This window comes from Lissotriton helveticus, chromosome 1_1 (assembly GCF_964261635.1).
Source record: "Lissotriton helveticus chromosome 1_1, aLisHel1.1, whole genome shotgun sequence".
Taxonomy (NCBI): domain Eukaryota; kingdom Metazoa; phylum Chordata; class Amphibia; order Caudata; family Salamandridae; genus Lissotriton; species Lissotriton helveticus.
The window spans coordinates 1,634,180,133-1,634,202,463 of NC_136057.1; the positions used below are offsets into that span (position 1 = coordinate 1,634,180,133).

At 45.0% G+C, this 22,331-nt stretch overlaps 1 protein-coding gene across 2 annotated transcripts in view; it reads left to right on the plus strand.

Annotated features, from left to right (window-relative positions):
• TESPA1 (thymocyte expressed, positive selection associated 1) overlaps nucleotides 1–22,331 on the plus strand; it is a 624,465-nt gene that overhangs the window by 419,573 nt on the left and 182,561 nt on the right. The window contains exon 5 of one of the 2 annotated variants that reach the window (XM_078688622.1): nucleotides 20,209–20,262. The exons of the other annotated variant lie outside the window; for it this stretch is intronic. Coding sequence (XP_078544748.1) covers nucleotides 20,209–20,262 — 54 coding nt within the window. The remainder of the gene's footprint in view (nucleotides 1–20,208; nucleotides 20,263–22,331) is intronic. 2 annotated transcript variants of the gene reach the window in all.

Genomic DNA, 22,331 nt, shown 5'->3' on the forward strand with positions numbered 1-22,331 from the left:
GACAACTATTCCACAGGATATATTGACCTATCTCATGTGGTATACTACGTTATTCGTATTGCCTGATTTGCGGACCGTTGACTTTGAAAGTTCCTATGTAACTCACTAAACAGACTACTAAAAAGGTTTGCCTAGGCCTGGCAGGCAGCAGTCCGCAGCACGCGAAGTGACAGACAAAGTCCATCCTGCTTGCAGATCAGTGAATACTCAAACTATCAATCCACCGACCACCACCACTATTTCTTCTTATAGCCATGTGTCTAAAAGGAAGTACTGGACTTCAGTCTGTTGGGGCTGATTTAGAAGTCCCTTGCGGCTCACATTCCTCCATTCCTCCGGCGCAAGGGAGGGCGTTCCTGCGCAGGAACGAATCCTAAAAGTGGCTGAGGGAAATGTACAAGATGTCAATCAGTCATTTTTAGGACAATGATGCGTGATTGAAACCCTGCGCCTGCTTGAAGCCGACGTACGGCTTGATGCAGCATTGGGGAGATAGGGCACCCCAGAGCATTGCTGGAGCTGCGCCATCGTTGGCACGCAACTCCAGCAATGCGCCGCCTTTACGGCACAGATGCGTAAGGCTTCTGTGACGTTTTGGGCCCATGGGTGGTGGTGGTGGCATGGCGCACAATTACTGCCGCATCCCTGCTACTTTGCAGGGATGCGCCGGTAATTGAAAATATGACCCTTAGTGTCTAGCATTACGCAGTTCTTTACACTACACTCATACATAATTTCTCAGGCCAATGAAATGAACACAAAATACAAAACAAATAAGCATAGTAGCAAGCAAGGCTACTGAGAAGGAGAGCAGTGCACCTGAAATGCATAGAAGATTTTGAAATATAATTTACCTACAATGTAATCGGCAGCATTATTGCTCTTGGTAAAGAACAAAGATTTGCAAATAACAGAGCCGGATAAAACAGAGTAGTGATGAAATAGCTAGAAATAGCTACTACTACTCACCAAGCCCGGGGACCTCTACGCCGAGCGCGTCCAGCAAGTCCCGTTCCCGGTCCATGACATCCGTCCAGCGGTGGGTGGCCTGGTTATAGGCGCCCCGGACCCCAGAGAGCTTAAACATGGCCCGGCACACCTTCTCCCACCGCTTCCGGCACTCCTGGATGCCATAGCCGGTTGCGATCTTGCCGCCTCCCAGGATGGTCTTGGGGAGGCGGCGCTGGACGTAGAAGATTAGTGCGCCCACCTCCTCCGCGCTAAAGATCTCCCGTGGCATCACTTGCTCCCCCCTCAAACGCCCGCACGGGAGCCGGGCACGGGGTGCGGGACCCTTCCCCTTCTCAGTGTGCTTCCCGGCTCCCTTTACCATGGTCTGGGCAGAAATGAAGTTAAATGATAAAGAAGAAATAGAATAGGGAAGAAGAAAAGAAAAGAGTTTAAAAAAGTAGTTTAAAATTAACTAAAAGTAGCAGAAAACACAAAAATATAGAGCTAGAAAAATAGAGGGATAGATAATAAGTAAAATAGATCAAATAAACTTCAAACAAGCAAAGGATGGCAGAGATTCAGAGAGGATACAGAAAGCATGCCCAGAACCATAGCAATGAATGAGAAACAAGATGGCCGCGCCCATTCACGACCGCGTGGGTAAGTTCGCGTGATATTTTCCTCGCAATCACGCGCGAAATTGTACTAGCGAGCAGCACACTTTGCGAGATTACACATAGCGGCCGAAAACGGAATTACGTCACGCAAACAAGATGGCCGCGCCCGTGTACGACCGCGTGGGTAAGTTCGCAAACGTATCACTACAAGCGCCTTGCGAACACGCAAAAAATCACTTGAACATACACGCCGCAAAAAAACAAAATAGTGTATTCGCACGCATTCGCGGCTTCCGAAATCGATCTCGCACGGATTCGCGCCCCGCAAATTGCGCGAAATTGCAGAAAAACGATTTTTGCTAAACTGAAAGCAATCACCAGGTGCAAAAGTTCAAACTTAACATTAGTAACCATTCACTCTAGTGCTTCCTGAGGGGCCCCTCCAGAGTTCAGTTGCCTATTTGCAACTATTCTATGACCCTGCTATGACCCAAACAGCAGGCTCATAGAATAGCTACAAGTAGACCATAAAGGTCCTGTGAAAAAAAATTGCACTGCAACAGAAAGCAAATTACAGATAAGGAAGGAAGCAGGTGCCAGCCAGACTGGAAGTTTCAAAATTACTGACACATTAATCACCCCCAAATTAATTCATGGCAGTTGAAGAAGGGCAGGTGTGCTTGCTTTCACTGCAACAGAAAGCAAATTACAGATAAGGAAGGAAGCAGGTGCCAGCCAGACTGGAAGTTTCTAAATCACTGACACATTAATCAACCCCAAATTAATTCATGGCAGTTGAAGCAGGGCAGGTGTGCTTGCTTTTTTTCACCCCCATAATCTACAGTGATAAACAAACCTAATGGGTGGCAGTGACGATGTACCAGAGGGTGGCATGGGTGTACCAGAGGGTGGCAGTGGTGAAACAGAGGGTGCTGTGAATCTGTGATGATAAACCAGACGTAGAAACAACATAGTCGCGGCCGTTGCGAGCCGAAAAGTAAGTTCGCAATTGCGAAATGGTCCACAAATCCTCGCGAACGCTCGCCAACACAAAAAACGTAAAAATCCGCAAATCCGTGAGAGTTCGCGTATTTTTGCAGATTGCGAATCCGTAAATTCGCAAATTCGCGTACGCGAGATCCGCTAGATCCGCCCATGCTTAGCACAAACCTGTTCCTGCATTTGCCTCACAAGAACAAGTTTCCTTGGTACAAAGTTTACTTCTGCACACAGATAGTGTCATTTATCTGTTCATTGCTTCCAGCGAAGCAACCTCACACTACTGAGTGAAATATGAAGTTCACTCGCACAGAAGCTGTTTTGACTGTTTTCACAGTGTGAGGCAAGTGAACTTACTACAACGCTTGATCAACGTTTTGCATTGCTAAAATGCAGTGATCAACGTCTGTTTATTTGTTCCCAGTTGCAGTGAGTGGTTTCTTTTATCTTAGAAATGTTTATCAAAGACATTGTCTCAATTCATGGTATTACGCCTTCAACAAGTGGCCCCGGTTGGTGTTGTGCAAATCAGGATTACACTATTGAGCAGTTTAAGGTGAGCCCACTGCCCGTCTTTGGTGGTTTGCCTATTTTGAGACACTCGACTTGTCGGCCCTCCCCAACCGTCATCTTCACTTTCAAAAATACACAAGCTTTGTGACATTGTTTGCATGAGCTTACCTTCGACCAGCTTTTGATTGCATGCAGTCCTCTCTGTGGTGTGCTTGTGACTCGCATATCACCTTAGTTGTGGTGATGGCTTCTGGCGTTTTGACGCACACAGTTGCCTTGAGCCATCCTGCCTTACGTCTTTTTGTGTGCCGCCATTTTTTTGGGCGCATTTCTTCACTTCATCCACAACTTCTAGCGTTCCCCGTGCTGTACCAATCACGACGTCAAGAAGTCTTTCACATGATCTCTGGTGTGCCATCTTCAGTTTCACCAGTTTTCTCCCTGTGGAGATGATGTAATATGGAATGTTGGTCTCTGGAAACTACAGTTGAAGAAGGGCAGAGCGCCTTGCTGGCTGCTCCTGGTGGGTCTGTATTACTGATCTTGTAACTAACCTGAATAAACCCACTTGAACCACATCTATCTGCGTGGACCTGATTACTACAGTTCGGAGAGATGCTGCAAACCAGCGAACTAGGTGCCTGCCCCTCCCCATAACGTGCAGATACTGTATGGTTAGGTGTTGGCTGGGCTCTGTGGTCATATCCCCCCATTTGGCAGTCAGTTTCGCAACTAGTGAGTGGTGTGCTAGGAACTGTCCAGGTAGGAGCCCCTCCTCTGCCACCAAGGATTCATATGGTATGAGCGTGCCATCTCAATATAAATCCCAGAGGGTTTGTATATCAGCTTCCTGCCATTCTGCCATTGTAAGAGATGGAAGCACCCCGGCCCCATTAGGGGATTCCTCCAACGGTACTGCGGGCGCATAGGGAACGATAGCTCTGGTGAGATATAGGGCCCTGCGGTAGCATTTGTATGCCACCGCTAATAGAAGCGGTGCTGGTGGTGTGGCGTTGACAGCAGGATGAAGGAGTCTGGTTATTTGCTCCAGCGAGTAGGGTGGCTGCACAGTTGCCGTGTCCTCTCGACCCGGTCTGCGAGCCAGCGGGCTATCCATTGCAGTTGGGCGGCAAGGTAATAGTGTTTGAAACAGGGCGCAGCTGGACCTCCCTGATCCGTTGGCAAATATAATTTCACTAATGCCAGTCTATGCCGAGTGATGCCCCGAATAAAGTCTCTTAGCAGTTTAGTGAGTGTGGCAAACAAGGCTGCGGGAATAAATAAGGGTATTTTAGCGAAATAGTACAGGAGTCTGGGAAGCATAACCATTTTAGCGAGCACCACCCTGCCAGAGGTCGTCAGTGGTAGTGTGCTCCAGAAGCGCATTTGATTGCCGTTACAGCCCTCCCAGGTTCCCGTCAAACATATCTTTCATTCGGCGGTATATCTGTATCCACAAGTAGCGGAAGGTGCACTTCTTCCACTGTACTCACATACCACTAAGAGTGTACCCTGGGTCAAGGTTTCCCTCTCCAAACGCATAGATGCAGGATTTGCCAGCATTCACTCGGAGTCCTGAAATGGTGGAGAAGTTCTGCAGCAGATATGCCCGCTGGTCGGGTATGTTCTCTATGTCTCTCACATAGACCAATAGGTCGTCTGCATATAGCGAAACTTGATGCACCGCATCCCCCAGTGGTATTCCATGCCCTAGTGTTGCATGTATTGCCACTGCTATGGGCTCAATCGCTAGCGCAAACAGAAGAGGGGACAAGGGGCACCCATGCCTGGTGCCTAGACACACCGGTATGACATTAGAGATATATGGACCCAACCGTACTCGGACTGTTCAGTTTCTTGTAAATACTTCCCTCAGGGGCTTATGAACCATCTTGATTTCGAACTCCTTTCTCCAGAGAAACCTCTTCAACTTGCACACACTCCAGAACACACCCTGTGTCTTTTTTTCACCACCGAATAATTAAACTCCATACCCCTGAAAGCCCTAGAGGTAAATAAAATAGTCCTTTCTTTCCCGTTCTTCTTTTGCTTAGGAACAGCTCCTAATCCCTTTTACCTTGCATCTGTAATGACGTACTACTCATCTGTCGGGTCAAGGCTTCCTAAATTGAGTACTTCATTCAAACACCGCTTCACACATTCAAACTCACTGTCACCAAATTACTTCTTTTCCCTTTTTTCAACAATTCTTTCATGCAGCAAGTTTTCTCTGAAAATTGTGGCACAAGCTTATTATAACATTTAACAATTCCAAGGAATTTCACCAGTTCATCCTTATTTTGTGGTGCAAGAAGACTAGAAATAGGACTACAAATAGTACCCACCAGAGCAGACTTTGGTTTAATCCCAGACACCGTTACCTAATGTCCCAAATATTCAATTTCCTGGACATCAAACCTGCACTTCTCTGCTACCAATGACAGCACATAGCCTTGACAAGACTTTTCTTTGACACTCATCATGTTCCTTCAGATTGACGCCAAATAACAGAATATCATCCTGATACACCTTGATACCTTCAACACCCTGAAGAATGCGCTCCATCGTCTTTGCAATACAGGAGGCTGAAATCAGCCCAAAGGGCATTCTTAGAAACTTGAAGGTGCCAAAGGACGTCAAAAACGCTGTCAATCACTGGGACAGAAAATGCAACTTTATTTGGTGGTAGACAGAAGTTAAGACCAAGGGTGCGTAGTGCCTTGCACCATCAAGAGAACTCAACCTTTCTCTTATGTTGGGGAGTGGAAAGTGGTCTACTACCACAGCTTTGTTGAGTTTCCTTAAGTACATGCTGAGCATGGCCTCCCCATTGGCTTTCTGAGCAATGAAAACTGGGGACAACCACTCTGTAGCCTGAACCTCTTGTATGATACCTGTAGGAAGGTAGGATCTTTCTAGCATTGTTACCTCCACTTTTTTGCCTGATGTCAGTGTGTTTTTGACTTAGTCTCCTGTGATCCTGCTAATCAGGACCCCAGCAGCTGTGCTTTCTCCCCTAAATTGGTTCTGGTACGTACATTTGTACCTCCACAATTAGCTACGGGTGTATCTGTGTAAGTCCCTAGAATATCATACTAAGGTACCCAGGGCATAGGTACACCAGAGGTCTCTTATGGGTGGCAGCATGTATTATGCCACCCATGTCAGTCAGCTTAAACTCCAGCTACATACCTGCCATTGCAGCCTGTGTGAGTTGGTGCTTGCACCTCTCATCATGGATATAAGTTTCCAAATATCTGAGGTCACGGCACTTTAAACCTATAAGTCACCCCTATGGCAGGTTCTTCAGTCCTGAGGGCTTGGATACAAGTGTGTGGGTGCCCCTGCATGAGCAAGGTAACCCTACAAACCCCTAAATCAACAGGATTTTTAAGTGCGGTCAGCCATTTTAAAGTATATAGTGGTTATCAGTCCTTACGAGATGTCTAACTATGTAACGACTGCACCAAACCTGGTCATGTTTGGCATCAAACATGTTGCAATCATACACCAACACTGATTCTGGTGTTGGAGGTATGATCCCATTTAGTAGGGGGCCCTTAGAGAGACCTCCCTGTAGTCCAGGTAGCAGCATTTCAGGGACTGTCAGCAAGCTAGTGAAGCTGCCAACCACAGACATGATTCTGTCCTCCTGCTGCTGAACTGAGGTTGAGCAGGGGAAGTTAGAACAATGTTCCCTGTCACATCGAGGTGTAACAACCTCCCAGATAGGACTTAGTGTACTGGGCTGGGGTGGGGGTGCTTTCTAGCACCAGCAGACTGCTTTGAAGGACACATTTGGTGCCATCCTTGCACACTCCAGTTTGAACCAGTTCAGGAGCCCTTGGTTCCCTTTCTGGCATGAAACTGGACAAAGGCTATGGCAGTATCCTCCCCTCTGTCCCGTCCCTCCTCTGGGAGGGACCCTGTATTGTCCTATCTCTTTCCTTAGGGTACTTAAGGGCTCCCCTGTGGATGGGTCCTCAGATTTGTCATGGGATTAGTTTCGATCCTGAAATGCATCATTCTTCAGACGTGTGGACACTTGGACTTTGTTGGACTTCGTCTGGAACCGAGATTGGAGTGAAGGAGTCACTCTCCTGCATCTGCAAGCACCTCAACGAAGCTAACCGGTCTGCTGCTCCTGACGTCCTATGGAATTCCTGAGGACCAGCAATACAGGTGGGTGGTTCTGCAACTCCCACAAGGCCGGACCTGTCTTCTCTTCAATTTTGGAGACAGTATCTGTCGTTGAAACCACTTGGACCAAGCTCCCATGCACTGCATTGACTTGAATTTATCAAGGCTTGTTTGCTCTGTGTCGCAGAGATCTTTGGGTTTCAAGAAGCACCAGTTTCCAGCACCTCGCTCTCACCAAGATCAGCATCCTTCCTGAAGTCCTAGCATCGTGGGCCTCTATCTCTGGTGAGCACCCTGAGGTTCTCTTAAGACTCCTGTGCCTTTAGCCTGTAGGGCCTTTCGAGGGTTTTCCTGTGCTTCAGTGGGTTCCCCCGATTGCTCGGGCCTGCTCTGACTCTCCTGCCTTCGGTGAGTGCCTTGGACCTTGCTGGTTCCAACATTTGCTCCTTTAAGTCTTCCACACCAGTTGCGTCTACCAAGGCTTGTTGGTGCTCCCGCAGGACACCGACCACCTAGACACCGACATCCAGTGTTGCACGGCTCATGGACGGATCCTGGTCTTAATTAGCATCACTGTGTCCTAGCAGTTGCAGCAACAAGGTCACTGTTGTCTCTTCATACCCTCCTGATATCAGTGGACATTGTGTTTCCGTGCCTCCTGGTCAGCTCCAAGTGGCATATACTCTGTCCTGTCTGCTTGCAGGTTCTTCAGTTCCAGAATCCACCCTTCAAGTCCACCAGACTCCTTCACAGTCTACTCCAGAGGCATCTTCTTCGAAGTCTCCCATTGTTGTCTACGGCAGGATCTGAAGTCACTTCACCCCTATGCACCTGACTTCCCTGGTGTGGGTAACCTGGTTCCTTGGGCATTCACGGGTGGGGTGGCTCTCTAATCTTCATCTTCCAAAGGGTTTCTTCAGGTTCCTCAGGGAAGGGTCCTTCTTCTTTAAAACTGCAACTTTGACTTCTTCACTGACTTCCATTGGACACATGACTGTGTTCCCACTCTGCACACACCCTCCATGGGTCCCTGGGTACTTACCATGGGTGTTGCTTGTGTCTCTGGCTCCTCTGGGTCTTCTGGTCCAAGTCCCGCTCTCCTTTGCAGTTCGCATTCCACTTTATTAGTATATGGTTTTGGTCTCCGCCGGAGACCAGTGTATTTTGTGCTACTTACCTGATTGTTTTCAAAGTATTCTTTTGGTGCTATTGATATCTCCAGGTAGAAGGTATACAAATATGTTAGTGATTGTTTTTGGAATAAATAGACTTATCTTTACATAAACACTGTTTGACTCTTTTTCATCTAATCTACGTTGTTGATTAAAGTTGGTAAACCAAGCTGCTTTACAATCCTTCAAGATAAGCCTGAAGGCTGCTCTCCAAGCTAAGACTTTGAGAGCCAAAGGTTATCAAAGACACTAAAATAACCATAAGAGTTGTCAGGATTAGAGCAAGGAGCACCCCACACTAAGCCAGCCTCTTACTATACCATTATCAATAAGTTTGTCCAACTCCCTTTTCATACTTTCCTTCACTAGTCCACTCCTGACTTTGGCCAACCTCAGTGAAATACTGGGTTTAAGCTTTATGAGAAGATAATAAATAATTTTTCAGCCAACACAGCTTTTTGGCAAATACCTCTTGTCCAAAGTTTGCTCCCCCCTCACATGAACCTAACTGTTGTAAATGAATCTAGGACCCTAGTGTAAAATTTCCTGATTCATGCCCTTATATAGGCATAGATTATCCTATCCTGATATAGGCATAGAAATCATTACCATATTTAGACTAAGCCTATGCAGCCCAAATACGGCATGGCTACTTCCACTAAGTTCCGAGAATCAAAAACGATTTCTTAGAGAAACCCGCCTTCAGCAGCTAGGGACTTCCCCTTGCCTGAATACTAATTTATCTAGGAAATCATTGCTTACTCACCTCCCTTGGATCTTAGACCCACAATACCTCCTCCTAACATCAAGACTGGAATCATTAACAACCCAGTTCCTCACATTCAATGATACCATTTAATCCCTTAACCCAGTACTCTCTCCTTCCACAGACCCTAGTCATACACGGCTCCCGCCAAAAGCAAGAAGCTCTTTCAGCTCATTTACCCAGCAGCTGATCTGAATGGAACAGAAATAGACTCCCTAGCAGCCAATATCCTGCACCTACAACATGACCTTCACAACCAGATAAAGCCACTGTGCTCACATACTCTGGGTAGCCATGTATCTTCCCCCCACACAGCCTATTCCACTGCCCCACTTGGCACCCCACTGCCCTCCACTCCTTTGGGGAGTCAAGCACATTGACCTGGCCGAGCTCTCTGACCCATTTCAGTACTAGAAGCAGATGAGATCAATGACTCTTACCTCGCAATGAGCCAGATTACGTCTCCTTTTGCTATCCCAGTTATAGTTGGCACAAACAGAATCCCTAGAACTGTCCACTCGCCCAGACCTACTGCTCAATACACTTTTATCCACACAGCACACACCATCATTGATCCCCAATCTTGCATGCTCCTCAAATGTAGCTCAGCAGTACAACACGCCACAGACATTGCTGAAGTTTTGCTTGCTGAAGAAATAGGCATCGCATTCCTCACAGAATCCTGGCTCAATGACCACTCTACTCCCATTCTAGACTTACTCACCCCTCCAGGTTACAACATCATCAGACATGACAGACCGATCAAAACAGGTGGCGGACTAGCCATCATTCACAAAGAAGGAATACAGCTTACCACATTAAAATATACAGAATACCTGACTCTTGAGTACCTGGGGGTTGAACTTACAGTCAAAGGCACCACCCCATCAAATTTCACACCATCTAACATCCTCCTGCGGAGCGTGCCTTCATCGTGGAAGAACTAACCGACCTAATAACACATTTCTCTCTAACAGACATGAAAGACGTGTTGCTAGGTGACCTCAATATCCACTGGAACAACCCAGAAGACACCACAGTCCAGAACCTCTCCAACCTTCTTAAAGTAACCAACCTCAAACTCTGCAATAAACCAACACACATCAAAGTAACAACTCTGGATGCGATCATCTCCAAAAATGAGCTGGCCTCTCTGCCAGCGATTTCTCCCATTGACTGGTCTGACCACCACCTTATACTGTTTAATATTGACTCAAGGCCCACTTTCAACCCCTATATGCAAGGGTAGAGGGTATAGCAGGGCAGGCCAAAAATGAGCGCCCCTACTCGCAGTCACCCGTTTTTGATGCTCCAATAATTTCTTTAAAATAGATAATGGATGCCCTAAGTAGGGTAACCCCCTCTAAGGCACCGGGACTAGACAAGATCACAGGCGACCTTTTCCGTAATGATCCTAATATTTGGGCCCCATATTTATGTACCCTGTTTAATGCTATATTGTAGGGAATGCTGATTCCCACAACGTGGCTGGGGTCGGAAATTATTCCAATTTATAAAAAGCGTTCACCATTATTTTCCGCTAACTATCGCCCAATCAGCCTCATAGATGTCACCCAGAAGATATACGCACAAGTGCTGTTGGGTGATTAGAGACCTGAATGGAGGAATATTCTATACTTAGTCCCTATCAGGCAGGTTTTAGAGCCAGAATGTCTACAACAGATCAAATTATTTGGCTGCAACTATTGTACTGGAAGACAGTGCTTCTGGAGGGTGGCAGCCTTTATTTGATCTTTGTGGACCTAAAATCAGCATTTGACCTGGTCCCCAGGGACAAACTGTGGTCCATTCTACTAAATTTGGGGGCCCCTTCCTACCTCTGCCCCCAGATGAAATGGCTCCATGAATGTAATTACGCCCAAATCAGGCACGGGAAAAATGGCGAGCTCACTGACCCCAATGCCATAGATAGAGAGGTATGACAAGGGTGCGTGTTGGCCCTGACCCTTTTCTGCTTATTTATTACCGGCCTAGTGGAGACCCTGATTGCTCCTAGGTTGGCGAACCTCAAGGTTTCCGCCTTGATGTTCGCCAACAATACCCTCTTACTATCTAAGTCCCCTATGGGAATACAAAGGGCCCTAGATATCTTTCATTCATTCTGCAAAAGTAGGAGTTTAGAGATAAATTGACAGAAAACTAAATATATGCCTTTTAATTCAGGAAACACCACACGACCAGACCCTCAGCTAGGCGGGAAACCACTAGAGAAAGTGACCATTTTCAAATATTTAGAATTAACACTGACTGAGAAAATGGAGTGGAGCTCACAAATAAAGAAGGCTAGCCTAAAGTTGGCCCAGACAACGGGGGGGGGGTGTTAGTAAAGATGCTCAGGAAGTGTACTCATAAAATGGTTGGACCGGCGATGGATATTTATAAAGCCCAAGCAAGGAGGCGGCCTTGTACGGGGCAGAAATCTGGGACCGTCAGCCATCCGACCCTCACGGGGCAGAAATCTGGGACCGTCGGCCATCCGACCCCCTATCTAAGAATGAGAATTCCTTTGCCAGGCAACTCTTAGGTGTCCCCATAAGTACACCACTTATGCCACTTCAAATGGATCTTGGGGTCGGCCCAATCGCAGAGGAAGTTGCCCTCTGACCCCTCTAATATTGGTGACGTTTAAGAATAAGTGGCTTTTAGAGAAGAGCTGAAGGAAGTGTTAAACTTACAGGGAGCTAGTAAAATCCCATGGCTGGTCTATATCAAAAACTCCTTAGAAGCTATGGGGATGGGTGACCAATGGGCTAACGCTGAAGGAAGCTACATGTCAAAATCCAGAAAGACCTTGTCAAAGATCTGTAGGGAATTTAAACTTAATCAAATAAAGCAGAACCCTGCGAAAGGCATAATGACTGCATCCTTCCTAGAGGTTAAAGAGCAATACAGGCTAGAACCTGTTCTTGATGTCATCCAGCCTCCTCTTGCTAAAAAGCTTTATCTAAAATTTAGGCACAAAGTAGTGCTGTTTCGTGCCTTTACAAACAACTAGTGGGGCACTCTGACTCAGGGTTGTCCGGTCTGCAATAACATTTCTGAGACCGACCAACATATATTATGTTTTTGCCTGGCATACAAGAAGGCTAGACACCGATGGTGACTACAGGTATGTAGAAACCTCAGAATATATCACTGTGCGGAGGCCTATAGGATACTAAAATATGACATTAGCATCCCTTTTGTGTACTCAGTCTCTTGATATTTATTCTCTATGTGTTGTGTACGCCAAATCATTTTAAAATTAGGCCCCGCCTAATTCAAATATTTCATCCCATTTCTGTGTTTACAAATTGCTACCAACCTCACATTTTTTAAATTTTAAATGTCACAAATGTATATTTTTTATGTATTTATTATATTTTAAAACTATTATTCTGAATTCTTTGATACTGCAATGCACATGCCTTTTACCTTTGGAAAAAATAAATGTGTGAACTGTATCGTACTTTTTACTTGTGCTTTTATGGCCACAATGGCCGAAATAAAGAATTCTTGACTGACTGACTGATAATTGACTCACATGTCAGGTACCAACCAATACGATTTAACAATTCTAAGCACTGGAACAGGAACATCAAAGAAGTCCCTATAATCGAACTTGAATCCAGGATTCATGCCCATCTACAGCTCCAGCTTTCCGCTTTGACCGCTGATGACCTCACAGCTCACTTTAAGTCAACAATGACGGAGGTGTTAGATCAAGTAGCGCCACTCAAACTCAAAGAGCTGAGACATATCAAATCTAAATCTCGGTTCAACGGTTTAGAGAAAAGGCCTCTTTCTTCCGCAGCCAACTAGACCAAGCGAAGAATAGACCTAGAGAATTCTTCAACATTGTTAAAAGTCATACTAACGGCACATCGCCACACGAAATAAAAGCCACCAAGGATCAATGCGAAGAAATTACCAGCTTCTTCACAGATTAAGTCACAAAAATTGAACAATCCTTCATCCAAACCTCAAATCCTCCTTCCCTTTCAACTGCCCCCCCCTTCAATCACCCCTGACCAAACAGAAAGAAATCATACCAAGGACAACCAGGGCTGCCTCCAACTAAAACATTATGCTTATTGGTCAGACTTCGAATTCATGTCAGAAAACAAGGTCTTCAATATAATTGCAAGCTTAAAGCCTACTTCCCACACTATGGACCCCCTCCCATCCTTAATAGTATAAAAACTCAACCACATCATTGCCCCTTTCGGGACAAAAATCATCAACTCCTCACTCACATCAGGCTGTGTCTCAGCCTCCCTTCAACTAAGACAAATCACACCCATACTCAAGAAACCAGAGGCCGACCCTATCGATCTCAACAACCTCAAACCTATCTCCAACCTCCCGTTCCTAGCTAAAACATTGGAGAAGTGCATTCTCCAACAACTTAACAAACACATTGATGATTTCAACCTCCACGACGCCTTTCAATCGGGATTCAGGAAAGGTTGTAGAACCGAAACAGCTATTCTCAATATTTCTGACGATATCCACAGAGCCTTAGATGAAGGTTAAGCTTCTCTCCTCATCCTTATTGACCTACCAGGATAATAAATCATCTAGCTTTACTTGAGACTTTGAAGAGGCGGTCTGGCATTAATGGCATAGTACTAAAATGGTTCACTTCCTTCCTTCAGCATAGTTCGCAACAAATTAAAATCAACTCCTGTCTCTCTAGGCCAACACAAGTCACACTTGGGGTCCCGCGAGGCTCAATCCTCTCACCATCCTTCTTCATTCTCTTCATGGAACCCCTTACAAACATTCTGATTTGGTTAAGTCACTAGGCATTACTCTAGACAAGAACTTATCAATGAAGGACCACATCAAAAATTCTGCAAAAGGTGCGATTTACTCACTAAAATACCTCAAGAAAATGAAACCTTTCATTCCCCAAGATGATCTCAAGACAATAGTACAATCACTAGATCTCTCTGAACTGGACTATGGGAACGTCATCCTAACAGGGACACCAAAAGCTCACCTAGCCCCACTAAGGTCAGTCCTTAACATGGAAGCTCGACTCAAAACTGGTGTAAAAAGATTTAAACACATAACACCAACCCTCAACTCCCTCAACTGACTTCCCATAGGAGGTAGATGTATCTCCAAACTGGCCTGCATCACACACAAAACCCTTCACTCACCTTCCCCCAACTACCTAAACAGCAAACTGGTAAAAGCAGGAAAATATAGAACTCTGATAAGCTCCAACTCACTTCTTCTCATCCCTCCAAAATTGAAAAAGAAAACCACTCAGTGCCGTTCCTTTTCTGGCAACGTACCTAGGATGTGGAACACACTCCCTTGAGACCCCAGATACAACCCCTCTTCTCCTGCTTCAAAAGGGACCTGAAACTCCATCTACTCAACAAATACTTTACCGACCAATGTCAACTATCCTAGACTTCAATAACATAGTTGACTACCCTCCCACTTGACCATCAAGGATAGGTGGTTACTTGACTGTGTCAACCGCCTGCGTTTTTCTCCCTCCCCTTCTATGTTTTCCTAATTATTATGTTTTGCTTATATCTTGTTTTGCTTCCTATGTCCTGCTATGTAATGCAATGTGTCTCTCAAGTGTTTAGGTAAAGCGCTCTGATACCCACGGGTCAAGCTAGTGCTATATAAAGCTTTTAAAATAAACAAAAAAATAAATGTGAGTTTTTGTAGCTTACTACTTGTAGCTAATATAGTTGCTTCATGGTTTTCTTACCAAAAGTATAAAAACACATGATCTTGTTTAATCAAACCACAGTTGCACATAGCAAGGCATTGTAGCAAAATATAGACTTCTGAAGCAACTTGCTTAATTTTTAGAAGATATATTACAGGTGAGTAACTCTGTGATGGTTTGGGATTTTTCTCTGATCTATGAAACAAACCAAGCATAATGTGTGAGGCAGTTTTGCTGTCAAAATGAGATTCCACCTGTTTGTTTTGTTAGCAGCTTTCAGTACAGACCACCATAAATTTCTGGTTGACTGTCTTGCAGCTGTACGTCTGAAAAACAGCACCCTCAAACAGCACCTTTGATTTTGTTTTGACCTGCCGCTCTCATAGGGTGATTTGTTGCTTATGGAAACAATTGTGGAGTCAGTTCAGTTCAGTTCATTAGACTTTATTCGATTTTTGATAAAATCCTAAAAATGTACATCTCATTAAGTATCAGTAATATATCACATAAACATTATTCAGTTCAAAAATACATCAAATAAAAATGGAACAAAAGTAATTCTAAAAACAAATTGCCATCATCTATATATATAAAAAAAAAAGAAGGAAGTCTGTATGTCAGTCTGTTTGTCCTTTATGCATTACTACACCATTCATCCGTTCGCCATGAAACTTTGGGAAGTTGTTGAGTACACTCCAGCAAAGGTTTCTGGCAGAAATTGTTTTTAAATATCGGCCCTCAGGGCCATCATAATCTTTCGAATACTTATGTACGCACCAGACGGAAAAACAACAAATCGTGTATCCACAAGCACTCGAATAAATAAATAGAATTAGAACACCATTCATCCGATCGCCATGAAACTTTAGGAAGTTGTTGAGTACACTCCTGCAAAAGTTTCTGGCATAAAATGTTTTTAAATATCGGCCCCCCAGGGCCCTCATAATCTTTCGAATACTGATGTACGCACAAGACGGAAAAACAAAAAATTGTGTATCCACAAGCACTCGAATAAATAAATAGAATTAAAACAGCATTCATCCGATCGCCAGGAAACTTTGGGAAGTTGTTGAGTACACTCCCGCGAAGGTTTCTGGCATACATTTTTTACATATCCGCCCCCCAGGGCCCTCATAATCTTTTGAATACGGATGTACGCACCAGATGGAAAAACAAAAAACGTGTATCCACAAGCACTCGAATAAATTAAGAGAATTAATACGACACTTTGAAATGTTTTCCATATTAAAATGGATAAGTTTCAATAAAAATGACACAATGTAAATTGAATGTTATCATAACGAGTTTCATTGAATTTCCTTTCTTCGGAGATCGCAGCAACACGCGACGGGTAAGCTATTTATCCTATAAAAAATAGACAATAAAATGCCAATACTTATTAACTAGTAGATAGGACACCAGAAAGGAAGCGAGAAATGCAGCTGCAAGTAAAGATATGCAGCTCTAATGTGTCTGAAATGTTCAGAAATCAGAAGAGGCCTGAAATATGTGTGATGGAGATTGGAAAACATAGGGCAAACAAGCAATACATGCATTGCATCACAAATTAAGGTGTTTTCACAATTACAAACAGGCAAGTTGGATGGTTTATACCTAACCCCTTTTGGCAGCAGGATTAGTGAAAAATGTCCAGTCTCAATAATGTCAAGAAATGACGTTGCCGATTGGGCATGTTCAGGAGGTGATAGGGCACAGTCCTACTAACAGATTTGACCAGGACATACTTGCGCATGGACTGCTTTAATAAAGCAGAATTCTCCTGTTCAGCTGCCAACCTCTGGGAGAAAGCCTGTTTGACCAACACCAGATTAATTTTTACAATGTCCGTTGGGTTGGTACATAAACCTGGTCACTCTAGCTCATAAAAAGCTTTCTTCAAGTATTGGAACCATTGGAATTGGGCTGCATTATCTAAGAGCAAACAGTCCTGGAGTATGAGCCTGTTAAAACGTAAATCCTCCTTATGCCATACAAAACACCACAGTAAAAGCAGACAAACCCAAATAAAATCTGTAATGAAGGACATGCCCAGTTCTTCTTAGATGATGTTGGCTGGAATTCCCTGGCCAACAGTCAGTAAATTTCTCACAAACTTGTTTTTAATCACCTGGACACGGTCAATATTAAAATACCTCTAAATTTTGCAGCCAAATTAGGCCTTAGGAAAAGTTTGGCGAAATCGTTTAGCCCTGAGCTTTTGGTAGGATCCCTACATTTTCGTGAGTAGAGGTTTCCAACTGAGTCCCAAATTGAGCCACAGACCCAGATAAGAAGAACATTTCCACTCTAGTTAAAACCTGACCCTGTTCTTGAAGATGGCAAGATTTAGTATTCTTGGGGCCTACCCTCATAAAATGTGAATTCTTAAAATTTGTGAATAAGTGATCATAAAATTTATAAATGTGTCTAAAAGTCGTTGGACATTTCGTTGTTGGGTCAATAGATTGAGTTCATTTGCCATCAGGTTGAAATCTAACCTTCCATTTGAGGCCGCTATGTAGGTCTCTCATAAATTAAATTAGTGCCTGACCTACCTCCCAAGAACCCTAGCTCAGTCCAGAGCTTATCTCTATTGACACAGTTGAAATCTGAGCTGAAGTCCATGAAGGACAAGTGGACAGAACACCGTAGTGTATTTAGTTGTCAGGATTTAAGTTCTGCTCAACTGTACCTCGCCAGGATCTAAAACCCATATAGCAGGTCAGAGAGGACTGCCTTATTATTAGCCCAGGAAGTGAGTCAAAAAAGTCAAAAAAAGTCAAAACAAGCTTTTTTCGAATTCACAAAGTGAATCATAAAAGCTACAAAAATATGACAATCGAGATTAAAAAATCAGTTAAAATGATAAAAACACAAGCATAAAAGCAGGCATTAACAAAAACAGACAGCTCCTTCTAATCAGTGAGGTTTCTGCAGCTGCTTCCTACATCTTATGACAGCCAGTAAAAACCATGAAAATGCTGCACATATATGTACACTTGGAAGCTATTAAAGATAAATAAAAGCTGGTTGGCATTGTACAAATCCAAGTTATTTTAACAGAGGCTTAATAAAACTTTTTATCAGACCTGAGTAAAATTTACAGAAAAAAAAGAATGTGGATGGTACTCTGCATAGAAATATTATCGCATGGGTATTTCACAGGGTCATGCGGCCAGTTATTGATGGTCGGAAAGCTGGTTAGATCATGGAAGATATCCAGCCGAAACTTGGTCAGCACAAATCTGTGACACAGATTGTGCACATTAGCTTAATATGGTTGCATGTTATTACTAGCAAAAATCCACTGGTTCTTCAGAACAGAAGGTTTTGCGACCTCTGTGGATAGCCTCAATTCCTCAAGTAGTGATAGGCATTTCAGTTTAAGAACTTTCCTTTGGATGATAATCAAGAGCTCAGGGTGGTCAAAAAACTCTGGGTGGCCAATATATATCAAAAAGTCTTGGAGGAAGTAAGTCTCTCCACAATCACTTTCCCTATGATCTTCACTTCAACACCGACCAGGGAAACTGACCTATAGCATGCTGGATCTGCTCTGTCTTGAAAATAGAGACTATTACTGACCTCTTCCACGCCTCTAGATGCGAACCTCTTATGACCGCATTTGCATGGAGAGGTAAAACAGAGGCTCAGAGCTCTTTTAGCGATTTTAACAAGTCGCCGGGACCCCTTTGGCACCGTGGGCCTTACCCTGGGGCAACGATAAAATTGCCTCTTTTATTTTTGGTCAGTGGATTCTGATTGCCTGTTATTTCTGCACCCCTGGAAATATTATTAGTAATTGTGTGTTCTCTAGCCAGATTTCTTCCTGTTCAATACGTGTTTCTTTCACATTATGCTCCTACAACAAACACTGGAAATATTTAATTAAAGGCCACAAATAGTGACATTGCCAACTTGCGGCCTCGTCAGGGCTCCCCTTGATAAGATGCTGTTAATTCTACCGTCATGAGTTAACAGTACTGAGTGTGGTTTATACCAGGGGGCAGAAATAACAGGGTATCAGAGCTGAACCCTTACAATTTTAAGAGGAATGAGGCTTTATTAGGGGAATTGGTAGTTTGACTTAAGTTTCCAGGTAGTTCCCCATTCTCCCCCGCATTTTCCTCCCAAGATTTGGCCAGTATTCAGCAGCTTTGGTCCTAAGGAGAATATTTATAGTCCGCGAAAAAACTAAGAATTTTCAGAAATTACGGTTACCTACCTCATAGGGGAATCCAAGAAACTTGACTTTCAGAAAATAGATTAGTCACGAGTCTCCTGGGAGTTGAGGGCCCCCACCTAAAGATACATACTCTTGAACTTAGCCTCCATCTAGTCAGGACTGTTCTTTCTCAGGCCCACCACATATTATTTTCTTGATTAGTACTAATGAGTCTCTAACAATTAACTGTGCCTTCATCATTGTGATAACATTTTCTGCTGTAAAGAACTGTTTATTTCGACAAATATTGTCCTTTTTAGGGTTGGCATAAGATTTTACACGTAAATGGTAAATGAAGATAATTATTCTTTAAAAAATGAGTAGCTGTTTTCTACGACTAGTTTGTAGGTAGTTTTCTACTGCTCCTATTACATTTTCCTCCATAGACAGAGTCTAATTTTATTTCAACCCGCTGCCAAATTCGTGCTGCTTGATTTGACATTTTCACATGTGATATTTTTGTATTGAATAATTACTACGAGAATAATTTCCAGCGATTGATCTCGAGTGAATAGTGGTTCTATTCTCAATCTCATTCTTTTTTAATAATAACGTTTTACTACTTTCGTTTCAATGCAACACTCATCAATGTTTTTTAATCTATTTCTTATATACTAACATATCACATATTCCTGAGCTCAATTTTTTTAATAGATATTATTTTTGTTTATTTTTCATGGAGGGTATTCACCGTACTTCCATCCTTTAAACGTTGCTCTGTTTATGTACTGTTACCCATGAGTGTTTCATTTGCATTTATCTCAACCTATCCCTATCATATTCATATATCTGTCTTTTCCCGGCATTTTTTTGCATCAGAGATGTTTGCATTTCCCTATTTTTTCTTCCTGTTGCTTTTTTTATGGTCTAAACGTATGCCACTACTTCACAGTAGTGTTATGTATTGATACACATCACATTGCTTGATAAATAACAATTCATTACTTTCTTCTTATACTTGACTCTGAATTTGAAGGTCATCTGCTCACTGGTGTAGTAGTGACAGGTGTCCCCCAAACGAAGGCCTTTTAGGATCCCTTCATATGTGAAATTTGTAGAGATGACGTGAAAAACACTTCCCCAGTAGACTTCTGAGAACCATTTTTTTCTATAATTTTTTTCAGGGTTCCACAGTGGTGGGAATAGCTTAGACGATGAGCTGACTCTTGGAGCAGAAGGTGAGACTTGGATGATCATAATGGTACTGTCTATATATAATGATGGTCAACTAATGAGTTGAACAAGTCAATCAAACCTCCTATGCAAGTCTGGCGTCACACAGTAGCAATCAATCAATCAATCACAACACTTGTATAGCGCGCTACTCACACGGAGGGGTCTCAAGGCGCTTGGGGGAGGGGGGCCGCTACTGCTCGAACAGCCAGGTCTTGAGTTGTCTCCTGAAGGCGAGGTGGTCCTGGGTCAGCCGAAGGTTGGTGGGGAGGGAGTTCCATGTCTTGGCTGCCAGGTAGGAGAAGGATCTGCCTCCGGCGGTGGCTCTGCGGATACGTGGTACTGTGGCGAGGGCGAGGCTGGCGGATCGTAGCTGGCGGGTGGGCGTGTGGAAGGTCAGGCGGTCGTTGAGGTACTTGGGGCCCAAGTTGTGGAGAGATTTGTGTGCGTGGGTTAGGAGCCTGAACGTGATCCTCTTGTTCACGGGGAGCCAGTGCAGGTTCCTCAGGTGGCCGGAGATTTGGCTGCGTCGAGGGATGTCCAGGATGAGTCGGGCGGAAGCGTTCTGGATGCGCTGTAGTCTTTTCTGTAGCTTGGCTGTGGTTCCGGCGTAGAGGGTGTTTCCGTAGTCCAGCCGGCTGATGACGAGGGCCTGGGTGACCGTCTTCCTGGTTTCGATCGGGATCCATCAGAAGATCTTGCGGAGCATGCGGAGGGTGTGAAAGCATGAAGAGGAGACGGCGTTGACTTGTCTGGTCATCGAGAGGGAGGAGTCCAGGATGAAGCCCAGGTTGCGTGCGTGGTCTGTCGGCTTGGGGCCGGTGCCCAGGGCTGGGGGCCACCAGGAGTCGTCCCAGGCGGAGGGTGATGGTCCAAGGATGAGGACCTCCGTCTTATCTGAGTTCAGTTTCAAGCGGCTGTTCTTCATCCACTCCGCAACGTCTTTCATCCCTTCGTGGAGGCTGGTTCTGGCGGTGGCGGGGTCTCTGGTGAGGGAGAGGATCAGCTGGGTGTCGTCGGCGTAAGAGATGATGTTGAGGTTGTGTTGGCGTGCGATGGCTGTGAGAGGTCTCATGTAGACGTTGAAGAGGGTGGGGCTGAGCGATGATCCTTGCGGGACGCCGCAGATGACTTCGGTGGCCTAGGAGCGAAACGGGGGGAGGCGGACTCTCTGTGTTCTTCCCGCGAGGAACGAGATGATCCACTTCAATGCCTTCTCTTGGATGCCGGTGTTGCCGAGGCGTTGGACTAGGGTGCGGTGGCAGACAGTGTCGAACGCTGCGGAGAGGTCCAGGAGGATGAGGGCCGCTGTTTCCCCGTTGTCGAGAAGGGCTCGGATGTCGTCGGTGGCTGCGATCAGGGCGGACTCGGTGCTGTGGTTGGCTCTGAAACCGGACTGCGAGGGGTCGAGGGATCCATTAGTCTCAAGGTAGGTGGCCAGCTGTCTGTTGGCGATCTTCTCGATGACTTTGGCAGGAAACGGGAGGAGCGAGATGGGCCGGAAGTTTTTGAGGTCGGTGGGGTCCGCTGTTGGTTTCTTTAGTAGAGCGCTGAGCTCAGCATGCTTCCAACTTTCTGGGAAGGTGGCGGTGTCGAAGGAGGTGTTGATGACGACTCGGAGCTGGGGTGCGATGGTGGCGTCGGCCTTGTTGAAGACGTGGTGGGGGCAGGGGTCAGTCGGAGATCCGGAGTGGATGGTGTTCATCGTGAGGGCTGTGTCTTCGGTGGTCACTGCGGTCCAGGTGCGGAGGGTCGTGGTGGGGTGCTCTGGTTCGGCGGTTGGGTGCGGGGAAGGTGTGCCGAAGCTGTTGTGGATGTCGGCAATCTTGCGGTGGAAGAACGAGGCGAGGGAGTCGCAGAGGTCTTGTGAAGGGGTGATGTTGTTGTTGCCGGTGCTGGGGTTGGAGAACTCCTTGACGATGCTGAAGAGTTCCTTGCTGTCGTGGGCGTTGTTGTCCAGTCGGTCCTTCAGTGACTTCTTCTTGGTGGTGCGGATGAGCTGGTGGTGCTTGCGGGTCGCGTGTTTGAGGGCGGCCATGTTGTCCGTGGTCTGGTCGAGGAGCCAGGCTTTCTC